Source organism: Perca fluviatilis, chromosome 7 (genome assembly GCF_010015445.1).
Source record: "Perca fluviatilis chromosome 7, GENO_Pfluv_1.0, whole genome shotgun sequence".
Taxonomy (NCBI): domain Eukaryota; kingdom Metazoa; phylum Chordata; class Actinopteri; order Perciformes; family Percidae; genus Perca; species Perca fluviatilis.
This window is the reverse complement of record NC_053118.1, coordinates 41641798-41654297: the sequence shown is the minus strand read 5'-3', so window position 1 is coordinate 41654297 and position 12500 is coordinate 41641798. Positions and strand designations below refer to the sequence as shown.

General features: G+C 42.1%; 1 protein-coding gene across 1 annotated transcript in view; it reads left to right on the top strand.

Annotated features, from left to right (window-relative positions):
* The window catches only part of myo1eb (myosin IEb), a 45806-nt gene that overhangs the window by 6417 nt on the left and 26889 nt on the right, over positions 1–12500 (top strand). Inside the window, 6 exon segments of the mRNA XM_039806895.1 lie at positions 685–772; positions 2857–2946; positions 5262–5393; positions 8693–8827; positions 9375–9484; positions 11308–11330. Of these exon segments, the coding sequence (XP_039662829.1) occupies positions 685–772; positions 2857–2946; positions 5262–5393; positions 8693–8827; positions 9375–9484; positions 11308–11330 (578 nt within the window).

The window sequence follows — 12500 nt, the reverse complement described above, 5'->3', positions numbered from 1 at the left end:
ACATAGCGTAGCATGGCATAGCAGGGCACTGCAGAGCGTAGCAGGGTGTAGCAGGGCACTGCAGAGTGTAGCAGGGTGTAGCAGGGCACTACATAGCGTAGCAGGGTGTAGCATGGCATAGCAGGGCACTGCAGAGCGTAGCAGGGTGTAGCAGGGCGTAACACGGCATAGCAGGGCACTGCAGAGCGTAGCAGGGTGTAGCAGGGCGTAACACGGCATAGCAGGGCACTGCAGAGCGTAGCAGGGTGTAGCAGGGCGTAACACGGCATAGCAGAGCACTGCAGAGCATAACAGGGCATATAAAAGGGCGTGGAGCAGGACCATGGCGACAGCTGCAACCGTGATTTAGGTGCCATCCTAATCTGAGGAAAACTGCTGGGTGAGAAGGACTCCGGGGAATAAGCTCCCCAGAGCTAGGTTAGTAACAAGCATTTCTGGGACATGGATGCACACAGATGGAAAGAGGGAGGAGAGAGGAGCTCAGTGTGTCAAAGGAAGTCTCCCAGCAGTCTAGACCTATAACAGCATAACTAAGAGCTTGTCCAAGGCAAACCTGAGCCAGCTCTATAAGGGTTGGTAGATGAATCTGACGACTGTCTTTAGCTTGCTGGTCTAGGCGAACGCTGCAACTCCTCACTCCCTAACTATAAGCTTTATCATTTCCTGTTTCCTGTTTCCTGTCAGCGGTGAGAGTGGAGCAGGGAAAACTGTCGCTGCCAAATACATCATGAGCTACGTGTCCAAAGTGTCCGGAGGAGGAGACAAAGTCCAGGTCGGTACTCAGAGTACTGCTGATATTACTGCTGTTATTACTGCTGTTGTTACTGCTGTTGTTACTGCTGTTATTACTGCTGTTATTACTGCTGTTGTTACTGCTGTTGTTACTGCTGTTGTTACTGCTGTTGTTACTGCTGTTGTTACTGCTGTTGTTACTGCTGTTGTTACTGCTGTTGTTACTGCTGTTGTTACTGCTGTTGTTACTGCTGTTATTACTGCTGTTATTACTGCTGTTGTTACTGCTGTTGTTACTGCTGTTACCATCAGTGTTGGGAGTAACGCAATTACAGTAATGTATTCCTTTTTGCTGTAACGCAGTAATATAACGCATTACTTATTACATTTCGGTAATATTATACCCGTTACAATCTCAGTAACACGAGTTACAACACATTTTAACGCAACATTTTGTGGTGTTTTTTTTTTTTTTTAAGAATTCACCAACACCGCGAAACATTTCGGCAGAGAAAAAAAAGCTGTGAGCGTTATTTCCTGTTGGTGGATTCAATGGTTGAGGTGACTGCAGGGACAGATACATTTACGAGATGGACATTATTTTCAGGAGTTATCACGCTGTGTTGAAGCGAGCCGTCCCGTCAGTGTTCCTGTGGTCAGAACCAGAACCAGAGACAGTAGGCTAGAGACATCTGTGTCCTGTCAGTGTTCCTGTGGTCAGAACCAGAGACGGTAGGCTAGGGACATCTGCGTCCTGTCAGTGTTCCTGTGGTCAGAACCAGAACCAGAGACAGTAGGCTAGAGACATCTGTGTCCTGTGAGTGTTCCCGTGGTCAGAACCAGAGACAGTAGGCTAGAGACATCTCTGTCCTGTCAGTGTCCTTGTGGTCAGAACCAGAACCAGAGACAGTAGGCTAGGGACATCTCTGTCCTGTCAGTGTCCTTGTGGTCAGAACCAGAGACGGTAGGCTAGGGACATCTGTGTCCTGTCAGTGTCCTTGTGGTCAGAACCAGAGACGGTAGGCTAGGGACATCTGTGTCCTGTCAGTGTTCCTGTGGTCAGAACCAGAACCAGAGAAGGTAGGCTAGGGACATCTGTGTCCTATCAGTGCCGACAGCAATGTAACCGAGCAACTGACAGAGAACATGTCAGGAATTAATGTTTAGTCTCGCTACACGTAATATCATTACATTTTATCAGCGGTGGAAAGTAACTATACCGTAGGCTGCTTTAATTCAATTGCAAGGTGCTTTTAATTGAGTATTTTAATTTTCTCCTACTTATTAAGATAAGATAAGATGTACTTTATTGTCCCCGAAGGGAAATTTGTTTTGGACTCTGTCCGTTCTGCAGCGTTACAAAGACAACACGCAATACAAAAAAGGCAACACCAAATACAGAATAGGCTATTAGGCTACTTCTACTCCACCACTAGCACTAGTAGCACACTACTGCTGCTACATTGCACATATTATGTTGTTCATACATTGTTCATATTACATAGCCATATTTATTCTGCTCTTATAAGGTAACTGCTAATACACTGCACATATTAATATTAATATTATATCACTCTAAACCACCTTCTGTTAACCAACTGCACACTACTGTCTACACTGCACTATATCTCTTGTCCTGTCTATACTTGTATATCATATTGCCCTTTTCTGCTTTTTTGCACTTCTGGTTGGACGCAAATTCATTGCATTTCGTTGTCTTTGTACTCTTCACACAGTGACAATAAAGTTTAATCTAATCACAACTCGGAGTCAAGTAGGCTATTGTACGATTTACTTAACTATTTTATAGCTTTAGTTAATTTGCATATTCATATTAATTATACAAAATATTATGAATAATCTCTGATGTATTAAAGTGGATAAAGAGGAGACTTTATTGATCCGGTGGTGAAATTCACGAGCTAGCTGCCAAGTCAAACTTCTACTGTTATTTTGGTGAAAGTAACTCAAAAGTAGTGCATAACGCATTACAATTCAGAGACGGTAATATTGTAATATAACTAATTACTCTCAAATGACAGGAACTAGTAATCTATAATATATTACATTTTGGAAGTAACTTGCCCAACATTGGTTACCATGGTAACATGCGTGTGTTTTCAGCATGTTAAAGACATCATCCTGCAGTCCAACCCTCTGCTGGAAGCCTTCGGGAACGCCAAAACTGTCCGCAACAACAACTCCAGCAGATTTGTGAGTATAGTAAACAAAGAACTGCTTACTGTGTATTATTCTCATTCCTAAATCCAGACAGATTTATGAAGTAATCAGAATACTTCTAACAGAAAGGGACTCCGACCTATTGTTGCTTTACTGTGTACTGCTGAACATACTGTACTCTCTCTCTCTCTACTGCTGAACATACTGTACTCTCACTCTCTACTGCTGAACATACTGTACTCTCTCTCTACTGCTGAACATACTGTACTCTCACTCTCTACTGCTGAACATACTGTACTCTCTCTCTCTACTGCTGAACATACTGTACTCTCACTCTCTACTGCTGAACATACTGTACTCTCTTTCTACTGCTGAACATACTGTAGGCAAGGCAAGGCAAGGCAGCTTTATTTGTATAGCACATTTCAGCAACAGGGCAATTCAAAGTGCTTTACATAAAACATTAAAGAGCAGTTAAAAACAATTGAAAACAATTTAAAAACATTAATAAACAAATTAAAAACATTAAAAGACAAGAATAAAATTGATAGTGCAGTATAAGAATAAAAGTTACAGTGCAGTATAAGAAATTAAAGTTAATAGATTATTTAAAGAAAAGCAACATCAAAAAGATAGGTCTTTAGCTTAGATTTAAAAGAACTGAGAGTTGCAGCGGACCTGCAGTTTTCTGGGAGTTTGTTCCAAATATGTGGAGCATAAAAACTGAACGCTGCTTCCCCCTGTTTAGTTCTGACTCTGGGGACAACAAGTAGACCTGTCCCAGACGACCTGAGAGGTCTGGGTGGGTCATAGTGTAGTAGCAGATCAGAAATGTATTTTGGCCCTAAACCGTTTAGTGATTTATAAACCAGTAAAAGTATTTTGAAATCAATTCTTTGAGGCACTGGAAGCCAGTGTAAAGACTTCAGTACTGGAGTGATGTGATCCACTTTCTTGGTCTTAATGAGGACTCGAGCAGCAGCGTTCTGAATCAGCTGCAGCTGTCTGATTGATTTTTTGGGAAGACCTGTAAAGACTCGGTTACAGTAGTCAAGTCTACTGAAGATAAAAGCATGGACAAGTTTTTCCAGATCCTGCTGAGACATAAGTCCTTTAACCCTTGATATATTTTTAAGGTGATAATAGGCTGATTTTTTAATTATGTTAATGTGGCTTTTAAAATTCAGGTCTGAGTCCATGACTACACCAAGATTTCTGGCTTTGTCTGTTGTTTTTAACATTGTCGTTTGAAGCTGAGCTGACTTTCAATCGTTCCTCTTTTTGCCCAAAACAACCACCTCCGTTTTTTCTTCATTTAATTTAAGAAAGTTCTGGCACATCCAATCATTAATCTGTTCAATGCACATATTTAATTGTTGTATTGGGCTATAGTTCCCTGGTGATAAGGTTATGTAAATTTGGGTGTCATCCGCAAACTATGGTAACTTATTTTGTTGTTTTTCCGATAAAGTGAGCCGTGGAAAGTTGTGTTGAACAGAAGAGGCCCCAGAACTGAGCCTTGGGGAACTCCGCACGTCATATTTGTATGCTCAGATGTATAATTACCTATAGACACAAAGTAGTCCCTATTCTTTAAATAGGATTCAAACCACTTTAGTACTGAGCCAGAAAGACCAACCCACTCTCTTTCTACTGCTGAACATACTGTGTACTCTATCTCTCTACTGCTGAACATACTGTGTACTCTCACTCTCTACTGCTGAAAATACTGTACTCTCTCTCTCTACTGCTGAACATACTGTACTCTCACTCTCTATTGCTGAACATACTGTACTCTCTTTCTACTGCTGAACATACTGTGTACTCTCTCTCTCTACTGCTGAACATACTGTACTCTCACTCTCCACTGCTGAAAATACTGTACTCTCTCTCTCTGCTGCTGAACATACTGTACTCTCTTTCTACTGCTGAACATACTGTGTACTCTCTCTCTCTCTACTGCTGAACATACTGTGTACTATCTCTCTACTGCTGAACATACTGTACTCTCACTCTCTACTGCTGGACATACTATGTACTCTCACTCTCTACTGCTGAACATACTATGTACTCTCACTCTCTACTGCTGAACATACTGTACTCTCACTCTCTACTGCTGAAGATACTGTGTACTCTTTCTCTCTACTGCTGAACATACTGTACTCTCACTCTTTACTGCTGAACATACTGTACTCTCTCTCTACTGCTGAAATGACTGTACTCTCTCTACTGCTGAACATACTGTGTACTCTCTCACTCTACTGCTGAACATACTGTGTACTCTCTGCTGTCAGGGTTTAATTATCTTCAGACAGATGTATAAAGTAATCAGAGTACTTCTACTACAGGGTAAATACTTTGAGATCCAGTTCAGTCGAGGCGGAGCTCCTGATGGAGGAAAAATCTCAAACTTCTTGTTGGAGAAAAGTCGAGTAGTTTCCCAAAACCCTGGAGAGAGAAGCTTCCACATCTACTACCAGGTACTGCACTAAATACTACTACACTTACTCACTACTACAGATACTGCACTACATACTACTCCATTTACTCAGTACTGCCAGGTACTGCACTAAATACTACTACACTTACTCAGTACTACCAGGTACTGCACTAAATACTACTACACTTACTCACTACTACACTAAATACTACTATACTTACTCAGTACTACAGATACCGCACTAAATACTACTACACTTACTCAGTACTACACTGAATACTACTATACTTACTCAGTACTACCAGGTACACACGCACGCACAGAAACGCACACACAGAGACACACACACACACAGACACACACACACACACACACACTCAGACACACACAGACACACACACACACACACACAGATGCATGCACACACACACACACACCACAGACACAGACACACACACACACACACCGAGACACGCACACACACACCGAGACACGTACACACACACACACACACAGACACACACACAAAACACGCACACAGAGACACACACACACACACACAAACACAGAGACACACACACACACACACATGCCACGTGGCTTTAGAAAGTGGCGTGTGTGTTTTACGCTGTGGCGTTGCAGACTGGCGTCCGCTGTATACAGCGTAGACAAACACCCCGATGGGTCGAAATAGAAAGATAAATACAACAGGTAACACACCACGTGGCTTTAAGTGGGCGCGTATGTTTACGCAAAGTCATGATGCCATGTTGTACTGGAAAAGTGTAAATGCAGCGCAGACAGGCCAGATAATCACTGAGCTTGATGAAGTCCTATTGCTGTTATTTCAAGTCAAGTCAAGTATAAGCTGAAGCTTCTGACCCTACCCTTTGGTTATGACCAATGACCAATAAATTCATTCAATTCATTCATTCAAGTCTACTGAGTTTTGTGTTTAATTGTGAATTTTATGTGTTTGATCCCTGGTGTGAACTATTTGTGTGCTCTGTATACGTGGAGAACATATGTGTCAGATGTTAAATGTTAATGGGACAATGCTGAATGGAATCAATAAAAAAGTTAATTTAAAAAGAAGTCCTATTGTCGTAGCTGAGTGTTCAGAGTTGTGATGGCTGTGGAGAAGAAGCTTAGAGTTGAGATGGCTGTGGAGAAGTTTAGAGTTGAGATGGCTGTGGAGAAGTTTAGAGTTGAGATGGCTGTGGAGAAGTTTAGAGTTGAGATGGCTGTGGAGAAGAAGTTTAGAGTTGAGATGGCTGTGGAGAAGTTTAGAGTTGAGATGGCTGTGGAGAAGTTTAGAGTTGAGATGGCTGTGGAGAAGAAGTTTAGAGTTGAGATGGCTGTGGAGAAGTTTAGAGTTGAGATGGCTGTGGAAGAAGTTTAGAGTTGAGATGGCTGTGGAGAAGTTTAGAGTTGAGATGGCTGTGGAGAAGTTTAGAGTTGAGATGGCTGTGGAGAAGAACCTTAGAGTTGAGATGGCTGTGGAGAAGAACCTTAGAGTTGAGATGGCTGTGGAGAAGTTTAGAGTTGAGATGGCTGTGGAGAAGAAGTTTAGAGTTGAGATGGCTGTGGAGAAGAACCTTAGAGTTGAGATGGCTGTGGAGAAGAACCTTAGAGTTGAGATGGCTGTGGAGAAGAAGTTTGGAGTTGAGATGGCTGTGGAGAAGAAGTTTGGAGTTGAGATGGCTGTGGAGAAGAAGTTTGGAGTTGAGATGGCTGTGGAGAAGAAGTTTAGAGTTGAGATGGCTGTGGAGAAGAACCTTAGAGTTGAGATGGCTGTGGAGAAGAAGTTTAGAGTTGAGATGGCTGTGGAGAAGAACCTTAGAGTTGAGATGGCTGTGGAGAAGAACCTTAGAGTTGAGATGGCTGTGGAGAAGAAGTTTAGAGTTGAGATGGCTGTGGAGAAGAACCTTAGAGTTGAGATGGCTGTGGAGAAGTTTAGAGTTGAGATGGCTGTGGAGAAGTTTAGAGTTGAGATGGCTGTGGAGAAGTTTAGAGTTGAGATGGCTGTGGAGAAGTTTAGAGTTGAGATGGCTGTGGAGAAGTTTGGAGTTGAGATGGCTGTGGAGAAGAAGTTTGGAGTTGAGATGGCTGTGGAGAAGAAGTTTAGAGTTGAGATGGCTGTGGAGAAGAACCTTAGAGTTGAGATGGCTGTGGAGAAGTTTAGAGTTGAGATGGCTGTGGAGAAGAAGTTTGGAGTTGAGATGGCTGTGGAGAAGAATCTTAGAGTTGAGATGGCTGTGAAGAACCTTAGAGTTGAGATGGCTGTGGAGAAGTTTAGAGTTGAGATGGCTGTGGAGAAGAAGTTTGGAGTTGAGATGGCTGTGGAGAAGTTTAGAGTTGAGATGGCTGTGGAGAAGTTTAGAGTTGAGATGGCTGTGGAGAAGAAGTTTGGAGTTGAGATGGCTGTGGAGAAGAAGTTTAGAGTTGAGATGGCTGTGGAGAAGAACCTTAGAGTTGAGATGGCTGTGGAGAAGTTTAGAGTTGAGATGGCTGTGGAGAGAAGTTTAGAGTTGAGATGGCTGTGGAGAAGAACCTTAGAGTTGAGATGGCTGTGGAGAAGTTTAGAGTTGAGATGGCTGTGGAGAAGAAGTTTGGAGTTGAGATGGCTGTGGAGAAGAACCTTAGAGTTGAGATCCAGTTATTACTAGGGTTGGGCATCGAGAACCGATTCCTACTTGGAATCGGTTAAAAAATTACGATTCCATTTTCTTTATTGGAATCGTTTGGAGGATTTGGTTTCTAATCTGATCAGGGGTTCCAAATTTAACGTGCGCAAGTTTTGTTTTCCGTAGCGACCAGGCGCTAGTTGTGTTTCAGCCATGGAGCGCAGTAAGCGGTGCTCTAGTGAGGCTTTATTTCACATTGAAAAAGCCCCGTCTGCATTGAATCAAAATAAAACTTTCCTCTTATTTGTGAAATAAGCATGTTTCAAGTTTCAACTCCACCACTCAAAGAATCGGAATCGAGAATTGATGAGAACCGGAATCAAAAGGAAGAATCAGGATTGGAATCAGAATCGTTAAAATCCAAACGATGCCCAACCCTAGTGATGGCTGTGGAGAAGTAGTTTAGAGATGAGATGGCTGTGGTGAAGACGCTTCTGTGTGTTGGGTTAATAAATGGAAGTGATGAGAATCTGTTATTTTAACATAGAGAGAGAAAAGTTCTTCATCTGTCTGTCTGCCTGTCTGTCTGAATGTGTGTTAAAAAGGGTTAGTTTTAACAAGCCTGTCTGTGACCTGTCTGTCTGCCTGTCTGTCTGAATGTGTGTTATAAAGGGTTAGTTTTAACAGTGCTTTCTGTGACCTTTGACCTCAGCTGTTGGGGGGGGCGACTCCGGAGCAGAGGGAGAACCTGGGGGTCACGACCCCCGACTACTACCTCTACCTCAACCAATCAGGGACCTACACCGTGGAGGACATGGACGACAAGAAGGAGTTCACTGATACTATGGTCTGTTAACCTGTCTGTCTGTCTGCCTGTATGTCTGTCTGTCTGTTAACCTGTCTGTTAACCTGTCTGTCTGTTAACCTGTCTGTCTGCCTGCCTGTCTGTCTGTCTGTTAACCTGTCTGTCTGCCTGCCTGTCTGTCTGTCTGTCTCTGTTAGCCTGTCTGTCTGTTAACCTGTCTGTCTGTTAGCCTGTCTGTCTGTTCACCTGTCTGTCTATCTGTCTGTCTGTTAGCCTATCTGTCTGTTAGCCTGTCTGTCTGTCTGTTAGCCTGTCTGTTAACCTGTCTGTCTGTCTTCCTGTCTATCTGCCATGTCAGTAGTGGGTCTGTCTGTTAACCGGTCTGTCTGCCAGGCGGCCATGTCAGTAGTGGGTCTGTGTGTTAACCTGTCTGTCTGCCTGTCTGTCTGCCAGGCGGCCATGTCAGTAGTGGGTCTGTGTGTTAACCTGTCTGTCTGCCTCTCTGTGTGTTAACCTGTCTGTCTGCCAGGCGGCCATGTCAGTAGTGGGTCTGTGTGTTAACCTGTCTGTCTGCCTGTCTGTCTGCCAGGCGGCCATGTCAGTAGTGGGTCTGTCTGCTGAGGACCAGGAAGCAGTTCTTCAGCTCGTTGCAGGAATTCTTCACCTGGGAAACATCAACTTCAGAGAAAAAAAAAAAAAAAAAAAAAAAAAAAACAATTACCTGGGAAAGCCAGAACTGACCACACACTACACACTACACACACTACACACACACACACACACACACACTACACTACACACACTACACACTATACACAGTACACTACACACACTACACACACTACACACAGTACACACACTACACACTTCACACTACACAATACACACTACACACACTACACTATACTACACACACTACACTACACACACTACACTACACACACTACACGCACACACACTACACTACACACACTACACTACACAACACACACTACACTACACACACTACACAATGCACACTACACAACTCACACTACACACCTCACACTACACACACTACACAATACAAAACTCACACTTCACACTACACAATACACAACTCACACTACACTACACTACACACACTACACAATACACACTTCACACTACACTACAAAACTCACACTACACACTACACACACTACACACACTACACACTACACAATACACACTTCACACTACACTACACAACTCACACTACACACTACACAACTCACACTACACACAATACACACTACACACTACAAAACTCACACTACACACTACACTACACACACTACACACCACACACTACACAACTATGAAGGTAAAAATGGTGCAAAATGTGAGAGCTTGTAGAAAGTAGAAAGTAAAATCTGAACTTGTATGTTAAAATCTGCACTCGTAGAAAATATTCACACACCTGAATTCTGAATATAAAAAATATTCACAAATGTGTAGATTGATATTTGCATGAACACAATGACAGCTGCAAACTTGTAATGCAACTTTTACTCCGGTTCATTTTCCATCGCGACCACAACTCAGTGATTACAACCTCTGGAATCTGTCACTGTAACGTCACATATGTGCTCTCTCACATCAACAGACAACTCTGTCTGACTTATTTATGTAGCATGGAAGCTAGTTGGAATGGCAAGCTAGTGTTAGCTAACTAACCAGCTAACTAACCAGCCAGCCTGCTTCTAAATAAATACCTTTTAGTTATCTTAATACTTTTTAACCGCCAGACTGAAACACTGGCGGTGAGCTCCAGGTGCTGCAGCTCCAGACAGTCCGTCATCAGTGGGGTAACACGTGTCAAGTTCCACATCCTGCCGAGACTTATATCCACAAGGAAAAATAATGATTTTATAAGGCAAATTAAGCTACTGTTTAAAAGCTAGGCTATATACATTTCTTTGTCATGTTCATCAATGATGATTATAATTTTAGAACGTTTAGAGACATCAATGTTTTATCAGACTCTAGCATTTCCTTGCTACCTGGGTGCAATTCTCGGCAGCATTGACGGTTAGGAGATGCATTATTCGGCAATATAATAGCAATGTTGCTCCGTTGGCCAATCCCCTCTGATGACGGTCCATCTGTGGCTGCAGGACCTGGAGCTCACCGCCAGTGTTTCAGTCTGGCTGTTAAAAAGTATTAAGATAATTAAAAGGTATTTATTTAGAAGCTTGCTATTCCACCAAGCTTCCATGCTACATAAATAAGCCAGACGGATCTGGCGATAGAGACCCTGCTCTCCCCCCTCTGTTGGCTCAGAGCTCCACAGCCCTAGTCCACAGGTACTGATTAGTTTAGCAACAAATGCATCGCAACAAGTGTTGGAAAAGTGGAGGCGCAGATTCTCCTCTTGGTGATGAGAGAGAGAACATATGTGGAGTTACAGAGACAGATTCTCCTCTTGGTGATGAGAGAGAGAGAGGACACACAGAGACAGATTCTCCTCTTGGTGATGAGAGAGAGAACATATGTGAAGTTGCAGTGACAGATTCCAGAGGTTGTAATCACTGAGTTGTGGTTGTGATGGAAAATTAACCTGAGTTAAATGTTGCATTACAAGTTTGCAGCTGTCATTGTGTTCATGCAAATATCAATCTACACATTTGTGAATATTTTTTCTGTGACTTCAAATTCAGAATACAGGTGTGTGAATACAAGTGCAAATTTCAATTTACAAGTTCTGATTTTTTGTTCTGGAAGTCCTCCATATTGTATGTCTTTCCCTAATGGTTTGTTTGCTTTTTGTATATTGTTTTACATGTGAAACACCAAGGACATTCTACAAGCTCTCACCTTTTGCACCATATTTACCTTCATACACAACACATACGGTTACTAAATGACATAAAATGCCCGTCCCTTGTAGCCTTGATGAATTAGCCTGAAGCTAATGCTCAGCTACCTGTTCAGGAGGAAATTAGCCAACTCTGCGTCCTTTTGGGCTCTAATCTGTCTCCATCTTTCAAATACATCTCCAATATTTACCCAAATACATCTCCAATATTTACCCAAATACATCTCCCAAAGTTAACCAAATACATCTCCAAAAGTTACCCAAATACATCTCCAATATTTACCCAAATACATCTCCAATATTTACCCAAATACATCTCCAATAGTTACCCAAATACATCTCCAATATTTACCCAAATACATCTCCAATAGTTACCCAAATACATCTCCAAAAGTTACCCAAATACATCTCCAAAAGTTACCCAAATACATCTCCAATATTTACCCAAATACATCTCCAATATTTACCCAAATACATCTCCAAAAGTTACCCAAATACATCTCCAAAAGTTACCCAAATACATCTCCAAAAGTTACCCAAATACATCTCCAAAAGTTACCCAAATACATCTCCAAAAGTTACCCAAATACATCTCCAATATTTACCCAAATACATCTCCAATATTTACCCAAATACATCTCCAAAAGTTACCCAAATACATCTCCAATAGTTACCCAAATACATCTCCAATATTTACCCAAATACATCTCCAATATTTACCCAAATACATCTCCAATATTTACCCAAATACATCTCCAAAAGTTACCCAAATACATCTCCAAAAGTTACCCAAATACATCTCCAATATTTACCCAAATACATCTCCAATAGTTACCCAAATACATCTCCAATATTTACCCAAATACATCTCCAAAA